Raw genomic sequence first — 16,616 nt, 5'->3', positions numbered from 1 at the left:
GCCCCAAAAGGCTTAGACATCAACCCCATTTTACCTGAGTGGTGGGAGGTTCTTTAGAACCCAACTCTGGAAATTTCTTGCCCTTTGAGATGAAATCTTTACTGCCCAAATCATCTGCCTAGAAATATCAAAAATCATCTCCCATCTTCTTGATTGGGAAAAACCAAGGGCAACACAGGAGATATCCTCCAGAGCAGCAGAGGCTGGTCTTTGCCAGTAAATAGATGGGAGATGGGTTCCTCTTATTAAATTACAACCCACCAAAACAATGGACTCTGCACTTAGAAGAACTCAGCTCTTATCTGTTGCCAACAAAACATTTCACTTCACTCTGAATCAATCACACACCGTCACACTCCTCCCCATCCCCTGCAAAAGATATCCCCACCCGTACCAATTGGTGTTGCTGAGCAACATAGGTGCAGTTAGTCATTATTTCAATGAAGTGTTTTTCCTGAATCAGAACAAAAGAAATGGGCACTACACCAGCTGGGATTTCCCCTCAGGATGTTGACAGAGATAGGCATTGTGTTGATCCAGTGTTTGGCATGGGGAAAAATACCTCTGAATGCCAGCTAAGCACTTGCTACGGCACACAGCAGCAGTTACATCAGAAAATCATCCCTGCTTCTGAGAGACTTCTGGACATTATGAGATCTGCACTTGGCATCAGCATATCCTATCTATTGCTCAACACTTCAGAAGATTAGCCTAGTCCTGTGAATGCTACATTAGGGCAAACCCTGCCAGATCTAAAGAGCAGTAAACTTAGTTTACAAGTCTCTGCATCATCCACACCAGATATAAGACTTCGTCACACCAATCACACCTGCAGCAGCACTTTGACAGCACTAATACACCACCGAGAATTGACTGGTACAAGGAGTAAAGGTTGCAGTGGGTGATCTGAGGAGAGGAGGTGGTCAGTAGAAATGGATGACAGACAAGTGAGTGGAGAACACAAGATCAGAAGTTATTACGGTTGGGCACCTTGAAGTCAGAGAGAGACGCCATCAGCTCATCCAGTTCTCTCGTGGCTGAAGAAGCAGATATGCGAGTCTGCTGCTGGCTGGAGGTGACCCGCTGTGGGCTGCTCACCTCACCCTGGTTCACAGTGATGGCAGGGCTGATAAAAAAACAAAACCACACACATTACATGTTAATGTGGTGGGGGTGAAAAATCCCAGGCTGACAGCCTCAGCTCTTGGGATTCTGTTGATTCCCAGGACAGGTACAGCAAGGAAAGCAGCACGGCCGGATTCCCCACACTTGGACCCCAAACACGCCTCAGCATGCCTTCCAGGAGATCAGCTTTTGTGGCACTTCCAACCCTTTGCTCTCTCTCTGAGACTGCCAAAGATGCCAATGAGTGCAGTTGTGGTAGTTTGTGATACGAGCAAGCATCCATTAGGAACTAGACTGAGACCCACCCAATTTATTTGGTCAGATGGTGATAATTTTCAGTCAGCATAACTGGGTTCAAAACAGAATTAGAGAAGTTCATGGAGGATAGGTCCATCTGGAATTAAACATGTACCCCCCAAATGGTAAAATGACCCATTATACACTTATTTGTTTTTCCAACATTAGCAGTTTCTGACTCAATGGCAGTTGCAGTAAATCTGAGCTCAAAAGAGGAGCAGACATGGCTACAATCTTCAACTTCCTCCTTGACCTTCCCCAGTTTGGAGAGAGCAAATCCCCTCATTACCAAGAAAACAGGAGGCCATCTGCCCAGCTAACACTGCACTCTCCTTGCTGCTGTCATTAAACCGTGTGGAGTCACTAACCCATCTCTGCCCCAATGCCCCCTGCACCCAAGGGAACAGTAGCTGGGTCAGTACTCACACTGGACTTGGCACAGAGCTCTCCAGTTCATCCAAAAGGCTCTCCACACTGGGACGCACATCCTCAATCCCACGCCCTCCGTTCCGCTTTGGCTTCTCTTTTGTAGAGGGTGCTGCCTTCACCCCCAAAGAGCTAGTGCTCTCTGGGACAACACAGAGAGGTCCAGTTCCACTGGGCAGGGAGGGGCTCCTGCTGGCTTCATCTTAGAGGAAAAGAAACAGTCAATAGACCCTCGCTTACAGTGGAGAGGGAGGAAGGTACAACATGGGGAGGGCAAAAAGGAGGATGAACTGGGCAGGGGAGAAAGAGTTACAAGGGGATTTATACATGGAGGGAGGTGTGAGATCCAGGCATCAACATACCTAGCCCTGACACTTGGGTCACCACTTCCTACCTGTTGGGAAGCCACTAGGGGGATTGTGCTGAACAGCGTTCAGTTCTAGGAGTAGTCGGTCCAGTTCTGATAGGTTGCTGCCCAATGAAGAGCTCATCATGGTGGGAGATGGTTCTGCAGACTTCTGCTTGTTGGGAAAACTGGGTGGAGAGGGGAAAGAGGAGTGTAAAACTGGAGTCACCCCCCTTTTTGGGTGAAAGATAAAGCATGGTGGGGTCTGGGGAAAGCTTTGTAACAAGAGCCCCACTGGCACCTTGTCAGGAACCCAAGTCATTTAAATGTACACACTAAAAATACAATAAATAAATGCACTCAGCATAGTATCAGCTGGTGCTCGTTGTTGGAGCACACTAGCACCAAAGCAGCTGATCAGCTGTGTCCTCGCTCTGCAATAGCAGCCATGAACAAAGTCTCAGATTTCTATGGCTGCATGTAGCACAGGGTTAACAGACTGCAGATCAGGGATATGCAGAAGAGAAGCAGAACCATTAGCTAGCACAGAAGAAAGTCATTTGTTTCCACTGACATCACAAAAGCAAGAAAGAAATTCACTCCTAGAGGAAGAGGTGAAGCATGGCTGGTTTAGAGGAAGAGGAGACAACTGAAGTACATACCCCACCCAGCATTCTGGTGTCTAGCCCAGGGGTGAGCAAACTTTTTGGGCCGAGGGCCACATCTGCGTGGGGAAATTGTGGGCAGGGCCGGGGCAGAGGGTTGGAGTGTGGGGTGCAGGAAGGGGCTCAGGGCAAGAGATTGGGGCAGAGGAAGGGTGTGGTGTGTATGAGGGGGCTCTGGGAAGGGGCTTGGGGTGCAGGAGGGATGCGGAGTGCAGAGAGGGCTCAGGGCAAGGGTGCAGGGTGCAGCAGGGGGCTCAGGTCAGGGGGTTAGGGTGCAGGGCGTACAAGGGAGCTCAGGGCAGGGAGTTGGGGTGCAGGAGGGGTGGGAGGTGCAGGCAGGGGGCTTAGGGCAGGGAGTTGGGGGGCATGATGTGGGAAGGGTTTGGGCTCCGGCCCGGCACCGCTTACCTAAAGCGGCTCTGGGGTGGCAGTGGTGCACACTGGGGCCAGGGCAGGTTACCTGCATGCCTGCCCTGTCCCCGGCCCCACTCCAGGAAGCGCTGCAGCCCCTGGGGGAGGGAGGGCGGAGGGCTCCATGTGCGCTGCCCTTGCCACGCCTCCAGGTACCTCCCCTGAAGCTCCCATTGGCCGCAGTTCCCCGTTCCTGGCCAATGGGAGCTGTGGGGGGCGGTGCCTGGAGGCAAGGGCAATGCACAGAGCCCTCTCCTCCCCTGCCCGGGGGCCACAGGGAAGTGGTGCCGGACACTTCTGAGAGCAGCGCGGGGCCTGCGGCACCGCGGGGGGCAATCTTGTGGGCCGTATCCAAAGCTCTGAGGGGCCGGATCTGGCCTCCGCGCTGTAGTTTGCCCACCCCTGCTCTTGCCTCCTTAACTACTAGGTGATAAAACAGCATACAGCAGGGTACATGGTGACAGAAACCCACCAGCAAGGCATAAGGTCTCTCTTTAAGCCCCAATAAACTGCTACACAGTCCTTTACCTTCTAGGGTGCTACTCCACTTAAACAATTAAAAAATCATATCACCACATTAAATAGGTACATTTAATGTTATTTTAATATATAACTGTGTGTGATGTGTTTTAGATATTACTTATCCCGTAGGGATATTCCCCACCCCCACTCTGCATTTTCATACCAATACTTAGCACTTGCACTGCTTTGCATCTTCAAAGTGCTGTAGACATTAATCTTTGCAACCACTCTGGGAGGGAAATAAGTTTACCACCGTTTATCAGATAGGAAAAACTGAGGCACAAAGAGAAGTGATTTCTTTAATGTCACAAAACAAGTTAGTTTCCAATCTGGATTAGAAATCAACACTTCCGGGCTGCCCGTCCTGTGACCAACAATCACACCCGCTATCTATCTCCCTGCCATCTCAGAACATTATTGTTACAGGCTTTAGGACTCCACAAAGCCTACAGTACAAATGACATCCCTGGAGTTCCATAATACGACCAGTGGCTACCCCCATCTTGAATCTGAAGGTGAAGTTCACCAATGTTGTAGCCCCGGTATGCAATGTGTCATCTTGATCCACACAGCCAGGCTGCACCTCTTGCTGGGACCCGCCAGCCATGCCCCGAGATTAACAAACAAGGGAAGCTGCAATCTGCTCCATTTTGTGCCATTTGCATGCAATCCTCATGCCCCTGGCAACTGCCATTACTGCCTGAGTTGGGAAAGGTCTGGACATCCATGTTTGGGTATGTCTACACTGCAATGCAGACCAGGATTAGTAGAACTCGGGTTAACAGATCCTGGGTTTGTTAATCTAGGGCTTCAGCATCTACACTTCAGCATTTGTAACCTCAGGTTAGGAATTGCTGAACCCTGGGTGCCAACCTGGGGCTCCACTGTCTACACTGCATTACACAGGCCTGAGTCCAGCCACCCATATCCCAGACTTCCTAGCACCCTCCCCAAATGTGGCCACTCTAGCCCTTTGTTCATGATGCAGTGGGGGAAAACTTGACTAGCCACCAAAAAATATCGGCCATACGATTGTGGGATACTTTTGGCAGACTGCCAGAGCACGAGTCCAGTGGGGCTGCATCAACACAGCAAACCAACAGGGCTTGAGCCCCTCAGGTTCAGCCCTTTCAGCCCTGTAGGGCCCTGGGACCTTGGGTTAGTGCAATCTGTGTGTAGCTGGAAGGAGATTACAGCTGAGCCTGAGTCTAAACCCTGGGTTTACGTTGCTTACCCTTAGGAGATGTCTGCACTGCAATAGAACGCCCGCGGCTGGCCCATGTCAGCAGACTCGGGCTCGCTTGGCTATAAAACTGCAGTGCAGAGGTTCAGGCTCAGGCTTAAGCCTGGGCTCTGGCCCAAACATCTACGCTGCAATTTTACAGCCCAAGGCCCACAAACCCCCGTCAGCTGACAGGGGACAGCTGCAGGTGTTTTATTGCAGCCTAGATATACCTTTAATGGCTTTAACCAAAACGAGGACTGTCAGGCTGCTGCTGAACTAATTCAAGAACCAGCTTTCATTGTGATCAGCAGAAAGAACTGACGTGGTTAAAACTTGTCATGGATCAGGAAAAAGTCACAGCTGCAGCAACTTAAACATACCAGACAGCAGGTGGACTGTGCAGTCTGGGGAGGCTGCTGGAAGCAGCTCTCAGGGTCCTAGAGCTGCAGGGAACTTGAGAAAGAAAGTAACAGCAGCAGAAATTGGAACACTGAAAAAGCTGTCTCCCTGTTCTTGCTACCTTTTCACAGTCTCCTAATAGGAGAGTGGGGGCGGTATTTGTGTCCGTAAAGATATATCTAAATAGTTCTGACCTCTCTGAGCACGGAGATTTATAGATTTGCCATGAGCAGTCAGATGGTTCCTTCATTCAAGGTCATTTTATAAGTCAAATCACTTCACATCCAGCCAGTTCACAGGGAACTGAATCATTTCTGTTGGTCATTCCCTGGACGCAGCTTCTGTCTCTCCTCTAACAAACTGCATCTAGGGCTGTGGCTACACTTAGCACTTCAAAGCGCTGCCGCGGCAGCGCTTTGAAGCGCTAAGTGTAGTCAAAGCACCAGCGCTGGGAGAAAGCTCTCCCAGCGCTGTCCGTACTCCACCTCCCTGTGGGGAATAACGTACAGCGTTGGGAGCCGCGCTCCCAGCGCTGGGGCTTTGACCACACTGGTGCTTTGCAGCGCGGCAATTTCCAGCGCCTGAGAGGGTGTGTTTTCACACCCTGCTGCAGCGCTGCAAATTTGTAAGTGTAGCCAAGCCCTAGGATGCTTAACATGGGACTACAGGAGACTATCCTTTGCATTTTTATGGAGCTGTTCATCCGTAGAGCTCAGAGCAGGCTCAGGTTTACCGTACAGTAACTCCTCACTTAACATTGTCCCGGTTAACGATGTTCATTGTTACATTGCTGATCTATTAGGAAACAGGCTCGTTTAAAGTTGCGCAATGCTCCCTTATAATGTTGTTTGGCAACTGCCTGCTTTGTCCACCGCTTGCAGGATTCCCTGGAAGAGCAGCCCCTCCTCTTGGGGATTTGAACTGGAGGGGCTGGCATCTCCCCCCGCCCCATCAGCTCCCCTAACTTCCCTGTAAGGTATGAGACTCAGCAGCTGCCCAGCAGCAGTTCAGGTGCTCCCCCACTGCTCCTGATCTGCCCTCTGCCTAGGAGCTGCTCCCGGGAGCTCCCCTCTTGCTGGGGAGCAGGGGAGAGAGGGGTGCTGATGTCAGGATGTCCCCCTGCTCTGTACCCCCTCTCCACAAAGTGGAGGAGGGGAACAGGGCTCAGGGACAGAAAGGAGGGAGCTTGCTGGAAGCCAATGCTTCCTGTCTGACCTACTTAAAAGGGGAGCGTACTTAAAGTAGGGCCAGTGTACTTAAAGGGGCAACACGTCTCTCTGTCTCTCACTCATGCACACCCCCCAAGCACTTTGGAAAGTCAGCACCTGTGCAGCCGTGCATGTGCTGTCAGGAGGAGAGAGTGGTGCACTCTAGCTGGATAGTGTGGGTTCATCATCACGTTCAGTTTTTGCAGGGAAGTGTTTGCAGCCACTGCCCTGCATCTATTGTGTTTCCTCCCTCCTGCCTCAGTCCATGCTGACTTGTAGAGTGTGAGGCTATATTAACAACAGCTTGTTAACCCTTGAGGGCTCAGCCGAGTGATAGTTCATCATTTAGCAGCAAGACATTCCCTGGGAAATATTCCACCCTCTGACTCCACCACCTCAACCAAGCTTCACAATCATTCATTGCTGTGTACAAATATTAAACTGTTTAAAATTGTTTAAAACTTTTTTGACTGGCAAAAATTCCCCCCCCCCCCCATTTACATTAATTCTTATGGGGAAATTGGATTCACTTAACATCGTTTCGCAGAAAGTCGCATTTTTCAGGAACAGAACTACAACAGTAAGTGAGGAGTTACTGTACAATTGGAGAAACAAACACAGCAAGGTTAAGTGACTTATCCAAGATCAGACAGCAAGTCACAGGCAGAGTTTGAAACAAAAGCCATTTTTTTCTGATTCTCTGGTGCCCTATTCACTGGATCCTGTTGCTTCCTACCCTGCCTATGGAGGGATTAAACCAGCTTTCCCATCTCAAAGTCATTTCCACAAGGCTAAATTAACAATGACCTCCATGAAAAAGGAGTTCTCAGAACTCTAGAGAGCCCTGAGCAGTAAAACCGAAACAGGACAAGTGAGTCAGTATCTATCCCGCCTCCTATAACTGGAAGCGGAGTCCCAGCGCTTTCTGCCCACAGCACCCCGACCACAATTCAGGCTTCTCATCTCCCTAGGAGAGGCAGGATACCTGTAGACGTGCTCCTCTTCACTGGCACGTGAGGAAGAAGAGCAGACACTCTCTCGGGGAACAGAGGCACTGGAACTTTTGGCACTGGAGCTGTACACAGGAGACTGGGACTGAGGCTGAGGAAATGAGATTTGTATTGGAGACTGAGAACATTGAACAAATGCGTGAAATTAACAGGACAAAGCCTGACAACAAACAGCTACAGATCAGCCTCAACCCCTATTGCACAAGCTAGCCCAGCAACGTCTCATGCTCCCTCTAGCTCACCTATGAATTTTGCCTCTGAGCTGGAAACCTCCTAGTCTCCTTTCCATAGGCTGCAAGGTGGGTGATTAATACTAGTCTTTTGTACTGTGGTTTTCACTGGAACATTGATGATGGGTCTTCACCTGGTATTTTATCACTAAACCAGACAGAAGTGGGTGCCTAGACTCTCCCTTCCCCCAATCATGCCACCTTATTGGGAAACTTCCCCCATTTCCTCACCACACACCAGCCTGCTGATTACCCAAACTCCTCCTTACTCCCCACAATCCCCTCCCACCCTCACCTTATCTCCTGCACCCTAGATACACTCCCCATCAGATCAGAAGACGTGCACAGACCCCTTCGCTTCCCCCTAGCATCGCACACTTACTTGCTGGTGGATGTATCGGGAGACGCTGGGTTGCCACTGGTCTAAAGGGTCAATCACAGTCCCATTCAGGGCTTCGCTGGAAGGAGGAGGTGGCACAGGTGGGGGCACCGAGATCTCCTGGTATGTATGGTTTCCAGTTGGATAGGAATAGGGTGTTTCCTCCGACAAGAACACTGGCCGTTTGGAGATGTGAGAGGTGGTAGACTCCAGGTCCGCTAGCAAAGCATCTGCAGAGAAACAACACGAAACACTTAAGCAGACCATCAGTTTATTCCTCTTCCCCTCATTCAGATGGTGTCACATTTACAGCCCCTCTGGATGATCTACTGCACATCCTTCAAAACTGTACTGGACAGGGAATGTGGGTCAGTAAAACCTCTGCTATAAAAGGAAACTTCAAGAGGCACCAAAGTAGCCGGAAGAAATCCCAATCTGGGATTTTCTGCTAAACTGGGGAACAGCCCAGCAGCAAGGAGCTTTTGGTCTCACTGTGCTTTGCAGTAGAAGAACTCGGACAGATTTACATCAGATATTGACACAGACTAATGACAAGCCCCATATCATTAAAACATGGCTGAGAGTGCCACTTTCTCCAGGAAACGTGTTCCCTGGAAAGGATTTTCTCTGGAATCAAAGGAGCCTGAACCGGCACAAAAGAGACTTTTTCAATCAGTTTTCAAAAAGTTTCAATCAGTCTATCAGTGCAGCAAGCTAGCATTTGCCTCCCAGAGGAACAAGATTCCTCCTCAGCACACAGCAAGCCACACAAACGGTGTCTGCCAGGTAAATGCAATTTCATCGCCTGGAAACAGTTCTTAACTTGCTGGGTGGAGACTGCTTACAAATTTCTGAAGGGAAGAAAAAACCTCCATAAAACTAGAAACGTACACACTAGCATGTCAGGCAGAGGGAAACATCTAACGAGCGGGTAAGACCCTCTCTGGAATCAGAATAGTCTCTTCAACCTCTGAGATGGGGCAAGAAAATGGGTCCCCACCATTTTGGCTTTCCTCCCGCAAACTTTGCTCCGTGCCCGGTCCAAGCACAGCAAGCACCCTTTGCAGTGACTCACAGACAAATCCCAGCTTGCTGGGCCTGTGATCCCACCCCAAGGCGCCTCCTGCAATCCCCAATGGTGGAAACTCCAGTGAAGCATTGCAGGTCTGTACTGTACTTGTTTTCTAAAGAAAGCCTCACTGGCTGGGTGCCCAGCCTTCCAGAGGAGCAATAGACTCCAACGCACATCTACTTAAGGCTGGTAGAGAGGAGAGGAGCTGGTCCACAAGGGACACAGGCATTCTCCATTACCACAGCCTCAAGATGTACCAGGCAGGACAGTTCAGAGAGACAACAGAATGCTGCCAGAGTCCAGTAAGTAATGCAGCTTATGTAGGACTAGGAGATAAAGGGGCTTCTGGAGAAGCCCCTTTAACTGCTCTGGATTTCCATCCCCTTCACCACAACTGCAGACCAACAGTCTTCAAGGGATCTCTCAGCCATTTTCCTCTCTGTGTGCTACAGCTAGCTTCAGTGCCTTCAGAACTCGGAGGGGAAATCTCCCCCATTGCTAGGCTTCACAGACATCTGGGCTCTCCAAAGCACAGCACAGCTCCCAAGCCCCAGCTGGCATCACACAGTCTCTGATGGCAGCCTACTGGCTGTCTCCTCAAAACCCCTTCCTGAGCTGAGCAGCTCATACAAGCCTAACACATTCAATAACCCAAACTGTATGCAAAGGTCAAATGGGGGACAGAAGTCGTTATACTACACAAAGGAAGGAAGGAGAGGCTTTCCTGTTCTCCCAAGGGCATCTTCCTCCATGGGCCAAGGTGTTACCATGGAGAAAGACCTCTTAAATCAGAGCCCATCCCTATGGCAGGGCAGAAGAGAGGGCCCCAGCAGAGGAGGTATGTTAAATTAATGCCATGACTTCAGTCTCACCAAAAGATACTCCAAGTCATTTAAACCACAGTCGTCATCTTATGGTGGCCAAAATATCGCAGGAACAGATTCCCCAAGGGCTTTTCACAGCTGGGGAAAAGTCAGTCCAACCTTTTTTAAGCAACAGAACAGCGGGTGGATTCCAGAGCTATACAGACACATACCTCAGAGGAGCCGAGAAAGTACTGCCACCGCTCTGACTGTGCAGGTCCAATGACTGTGGTTTTGCGTACAGTTTCCTGCACAATCTCTATCAGGGAAGGTGTGGTTCTTGCCTTCATGCACTTCTCCGGGCCAATGACTAAAGCAAATCAGACTCCACCAGGAAGCTAGAAAACCACACAAACTCAAGCCTTCGGAGTCTCCACACCCATAGCACATAAAAGCAGAGTCCTGTGCAAGGCATTCTGGACACACCTTCCTATCCCTCCCATTCTACTGCTCTTCTCCCTCTAAGGGGCAGACATACGTAACTTTCAGCTCCTCACAAAAACTGCCTTCTCAGCTCACTTGCCCCTCAAAGGAGAGGCTGAGCAGAGGGTACTCCATTTCCTCTTGCTACACAGCACAAAACTAAGCGAAACTAGCTAGATGCACCTGCTTGGTCCCATGTGTTTGTGCAGCTGGACAAGGAGGGGAAGGGAGAGAGTGGAGAGCAAACACAGGTGATGTAAAGAAGAAACACAACCTTCCCAGCTGCCCACTGACAAAAAGAGAGCCACAGTGCATGGAAAGGAAATATGGACACAACCACTCTACTCCCTGCTTGTGAACGGGTTACGTGGCAGACAGTGCAGTTTAATGATTAACTTCCCCCCACATCCTCCCCCCTTCCTGACTTGAGCAAACACTACAGAGCTGAGGAACAGGAAGCTGAAGGAGGAGGGGAGAAAAAAAGGCTGGAGGGGGATCACTCACAGTTACTCAGCCAGAGCTTCTGAGCCAGATGATCAGGGGGGGCTGGTGACGAACTGTGCTTCAGCTTTACAACTGCTTCCAGAGCAGTTCAGTTACATACACCAGGGCAAGATCCCCCAAGGCCTGTGCACATTGGGTGGAGAGAGGCAGGAAGGGAAATAAGATCGGGAGCAACCATCTCAACAGCTGAGAAACTCATTTTGAGGTCAACATAAGAGTAAAGTTCAGTTTTAAAAAATTTATTAAAGTAAATGTTTGAAATACACAGGTTGACAGGAAAGGTACTGTACATCTGGGGTCAGGCTTGGGTTATGGGTGGTTACAGATATCCTTGCAAGGATGAAAAGATACATACATATCGCATCACCGGCATAGACCCAGATTGGGGTGCAAGGGTTTTTAAAGTGTCAGTGGATAAGTGGGATCGGGTACACCACCCATGGAATGAAATAAGGAGTCCAAGTCAGTATCAGTGGAGCGGATAGGTACATGGGTGGGGTGTGTCCCTCGGTCCGTCAGGGAAGGAAGTGGGTTATTTTCCTGGTCGGCTGTCTCGGTTACTCGGTGTGGTATTGGTGGTGTCCAGTGATGTGTTTGGTATAAATGTCTCTGGACCACCTGATGGTGTCGGACACCATGAGCTGTCTGATGAGCCGGGCGTAGCATCGACCGACCCCACACGCTCTCAGAACCGGCTCGTTGTGGAGGTCCCACGAGCCCAAGGCTCCCACGATCAGGGCGTGTACCTGGACTTCGTAGCCCTGGGCTCTCAGGGTCTCGGCCAGCGGGGCATATTCGACTCCTTCCGTGCTCGGGCCTCGTGGAAGGCCGGTGACTGGTTTTCGAAAGGCACCGTAACGTCTACCAGGAGGACCTTCTTCTTTTAACCCTCAATCCCAAAAGAGACACTGGGGCCCAGGTGGTCAGAGCCTGCTGAATTGTACCAGTCTGTGACACTTTCATCATGTGGAAAGGTGCCCCCTGAGGATTAGTCTGCCAAGGCCTTTATAGACTAGCTCAGTGGTTTTCAAACTGTGGCTCGCGACCCAGTACTGGGTTGCGGAATGTAAGGCACTGAGTCGCGGCGGCTCTGGTCAGCACCGCCAACCAGGCTGTTAAAAGTCCCGTTGGCAGTGCTGTCCAGCTAAGGCAGGCTAGTCCCTACCCGTTCAGACACCGGGCTGCGCCCTGGAAGTGGCCAGCAGCAGGTCTGGCTCCTAGGCAGGGGAGCCACGGGGCTCCACGCACTGCCTCTGCCCCGAGCACCAGCTCCACACTCCCACTGGCCGAGGGCGGTGCCTGCGGGTGAGAGCTCCGCGCCTCTGCCTACGAGCTGGACCTGCTGCTGGCCACTTCCAGGGTGCAGCGCGGTCCGCAGTGCCAGGACAGGCAGGAAGCCTGCCTCAGCATGGCCACTGACCAGGAGCCGCTCAAGGTAAGCCCGCACACCAACCCCATGCCCCAGTCCCCTACCCTGAGCACCCCTTCAAACCCGGAGCCCCCTCCAGCACCTCAAACCCCTCATCTCTGGCCCCACCCCAGAGCCTGCACCCCCATCCCAGAGCCCTGATTCCCTCCTGTACCCCAACACCATGCCCGATCCCATGGCCCCCTCCCACATACCGAACCCCTCATTCCCGATCCCACCCCGCAGACCTCACCCCCACACCCCAAACCTCTGCTCCAGCCCTGAGCTCCTCCCACAACCCAAACCCCTCTGTTGGGTCACGGGCATCAACAATTTTCTTCAACTGAGTCCCCAGAAAAAAAGTCTGAAACAACACTGGACTAGCCCACAGTTCAGGCTGCTCCTGACATACAAATGTTACAGTCTTGATTGATTTCTTGGTTAAGGAAATGTTCCTTCTTGAATATTCCTCTCCTCCTCCCAGGCAGGCAGTGCTGTGAGATATTGGAGAAGCCAATAAATAGGTTTCTCGTTTCCAACCAACATGACACACGTTCACTGAAAAGTCTGAACTCACTGGGGACCAATAGTTTTTGTATTGCTGCTGGCCAACAGAGGGCACCGTGACGGCCCCACACACAGATGGAACCTTTCAGAGCAATTCGCTAGCTTGGCAGCAACCCATCCCTCTGCCTGTTCAGCTCCAAAGAGCTGCCCTTATTTTACATTTGCATATTGCATACCAACCTTCTGCCAGTGCCACTTACACTGCAATTCCCCGGCCCCCAGAACACACCGCAGCATCTCTGGGGCCACAACCCGACACCCCAGTAACAGCCACACACGCTGCAGTAACTCTACTGTTTTACTACAGTCTCCGACTGAGACTTTCTACCTGCTAGAGCTCCTCTTGTCGTCTGGAAACTTCCAAGGTCAAAGAGAGGTCAGAGGCTTCACTCCAGGGAATGGATTTAGTCCTCTTGTAGCAATGAGGCAGGTACAGCACAATCTGACAACAGAACTTCAGGTCCATTGTTTTCCCAATGAGCAAACTTGCCAGGAATGAAGCAAAGGGACTGTATTTAATGTGTCTCAACCTGGACTCCCAAAGATTCACAGCACACAGACCTGGGGGCATAGCAGTGGAAAATATTCCACTTATTGATTACTAAATAAGGCTCAGTCTTCCCTTGGTGACATGGAAACTGCATACAGGGCCATAGCTGCTGATCTCCAACACTGGGGCTCTCATTTTCCACTCTGTTACTGTCAGACCTTCTAGCATGAGCAGAATATTGCAGGGTGGGGAGCTGGGAGAAGGGGAGTCTCTACTTACAGCAATATTACTCAGTGCCATTCCTACCCTCCATTATCACTTCATCCCACTCACAGAGCTTGTAAAATGCTGAATCAATAATGCAGAGATGAGACAGACACAGCAGTCGCAATGCTTAAATCATGAGATTCCTTAGCAAGCAACACCTGACCTCTTTGCATGGCTGGTGCTCCAAATTCACCAGATTACTAGGCCAACAGTACAGGCTGCGGAAGCAGCTCATGAGACAAGCAGCAACAGGCTTTGCTATGGCAAGTCAGACTGTGGAGAGGAGAGTCCTCTCTTGGTAAGACCAACTATTACACTCTAAAGTGGAAACTGACTTCAGCTCAGGGTGTAGCTCAAACTGTATCCTTCACAGACTGAGGACACTGTGCTTACATTCAAGCGGCTATTCTATACCAGCTTTCCTGTGCAATGGGGATTCTTAAAAAACGGAGGCATTTAATACCTAGGTATTTCTAATGCACACAGTGGCATCAGAACACCAGGTCCTTAGCTTTCACCTCCCCCAGGAAGCTTTGACAATGAAACAATTATGAACTGCCATGTCCCTGCTATTCTGGTCTTTGAATCCCACAGCTCTGTCAACGCCATTTGATATGAACCAGTGGCAATAAATGCTGACTATGATGCCTCAAGGTAGTTCCCAGCAATTGCCAATGTTCTGTCACTGATTTAGACAGTTTGGGACAGAGGTTCTCAAATGGTTGTGCATGCAGCCCCACTTGATAGTCTGCAGAATGAGATATGTAGCAGATCAAGCAGTGCAAGAAAGGGCGATTGGGGGTGGGAAAGGAGTTGGGTCCATTAGAGGATCCCTTTATGAGAAGGTCCACAAAATGAAAAAGCTGGAAAACTTTAGGATAAACTACTTTTACCAGCTCAAACAGCACTGAGAGAGTTAATCACCTCCATAAGCAAGGCTAAGCTGTACACTGTACATTCCTGCCCTATCTCTCCTGCACTAGACACCCATGCACAGCCCTATCAGATGGAGAATAGCTCCTACATTCCAAGGACTCTGCTGCAGTTTCCCTTGCCATTCATTCCCTTGCCTGTCAGCACTTGCTGCTATCTGGAGAATGCAGTATCCTCAGGCAGAAGCACCTTTACAAGCAGCCATACAGGCAAATGCCAAAGCTTCCTACATCCCAGGTCTGTCTGACAAAAGCAGTAAAGCCAGCCTGAGGATCACAACACCGCACCAAGAAGGAGCACAGGAACAGTTATCACAGAACCGCCTTTACACATGTACCGTACACATCAGTCTCCTTTTCAATAAAACTAGCAGCTGAGCTTTGGCTCCTTCAGTAGACACTATTTAGCAAAGCCTTCCAAAAGAAGTGCAGAGAACATTTTCACCGGCATTTTCCCTATTGCATCAAGGCTTCCTCTTTGTTTAGCCCCCTACTGAAAGCCTCCTATGCATCCTAGGAATGTCCCTTGATAGAGGAGAGAACATGAAGCAGGAGACAGCAGTGAAAGAGTTATGGTAAAGCCCACAGCACAGCACACTGGCAAAGCTAGAGCAGGCACAACTGCTGGCCTCCTATCCACCCTGGCTGCCTATAACACAGGTTGCCTTCCACTACTCATGAGCAATCCATGAGATTTCCACAAACCAATACACTCTATTCCTCCTGCCAACCCACCCTCATGCCCCACTGCAAGATATTTGCACAAAGAATTACTGGAGAAGATGTTTGCGATCCAATTTTAATGATGTCATGTCTAGCTCTCAGCAGAAAGGTACTTGCTAGCTACATTACAGAGGCTTCTCTGACCACCAATTCATAAGACGGGAGACTACACCCCAAGGAGATAGTCAGAGGAAAGCATGTACTCTCTCTTCCGCCCATAGCAATCACTCCCGTTTCCAACAGCCTACTGCACTAACTGAAGTCTATGAGTTAGTGGTACAGATACATTAATCATACCAAGGATGACAGAGTTGGTGCAGAGGGGAGAGGAATCCCTAGGATTTCCACAGGCAGCTCATCTTCCTTCACAACTAAGATGGGGTCATTATTAAGGTAAGTGGACAGAACACCAAAAAGGAGCTAGTTTGTAGCACATCTCTCTGCCCTACACCCAGCCTATTGGTCGGAAAAGAAAGGCAACGTAGTGAATACAAGATACCCCAAACGCTTCATAACTAGCAGCCTTTAATTTTCCACAGCTAAAGGCCACTTCTGTGAATTCTGATCCATCAGGCTAGAACGCTACTTCTTGCTTGGAACATCTGGACAGTGAGCAATAAGGATGGATCCAGGACTTTTCAACTAGCCACAGTGCACAGCTAATGATTCCAATGTTCTGCCACAGAGCTGGTCTCCTCCTGGCAGTGCCACAGGAGATTCTCATCACCTCTACTGCACAGATCCCTCATGTCCCAGAGGGATCTGTGCAGCAGAGGTGATGAGAATCTCCTGTGGCACTGCTAGGAGGAGACCAGCTCCGTGGCTGAACATTGGAATCATTAGCTATGCGGTGGGCAGTACTCATGGAAATATATTTGGTCATATGTGCTACACTATCCTCACTGCAGCCAGGTTTGTTAGAACTCACACCCGATCTTCACATCTGAATGCACCACGAGTCTCTCGAGCACCCAAGAATTGTTTGGAACTGTCGGATCTGGGCAGGGACATCTCCAGGGGCCTGGTAACTGGGAGCAAAGAGCAGTAACTGCTAAGTCAAGTTTAAACAAAAAGGATACGACACTGTAGGAATGGTCACTCTGTGCCAGGGTGGCCAAACAAAC

General features: G+C 50.2%; 1 protein-coding gene across 2 annotated transcripts in view; it reads right to left on the bottom strand.

Moving 5' to 3' along the window:
- Nucleotides 1–16,616, bottom strand: part of PXN (paxillin) — a 68,588-nt gene that overhangs the window by 26,065 nt on the left and 25,907 nt on the right. For both annotated transcript variants that reach the window (XM_039504730.1, XM_039504728.1), the window contains exons 2-6: nt 8,247–8,473; nt 7,610–7,725; nt 2,243–2,382; nt 1,849–2,050; nt 991–1,126 (exon numbers count right to left, since the gene is read on the bottom strand). In XM_039504730.1, coding sequence (XP_039360664.1) covers nt 991–1,126; nt 1,849–2,050; nt 2,243–2,382; nt 7,610–7,725; nt 8,247–8,473 — 821 coding nt within the window. The remainder of the gene's footprint in view (nt 1–990; nt 1,127–1,848; nt 2,051–2,242; nt 2,383–7,609; nt 7,726–8,246; nt 8,474–16,616) is intronic.

Source organism: Mauremys reevesii, linkage group 18 (genome assembly GCF_016161935.1).
Source record: "Mauremys reevesii isolate NIE-2019 linkage group 18, ASM1616193v1, whole genome shotgun sequence".
In the NCBI taxonomy this organism is placed as follows: domain Eukaryota; kingdom Metazoa; phylum Chordata; order Testudines; family Geoemydidae; genus Mauremys; species Mauremys reevesii.
This window is presented reverse-complemented; position numbering and strand designations above follow the sequence as displayed.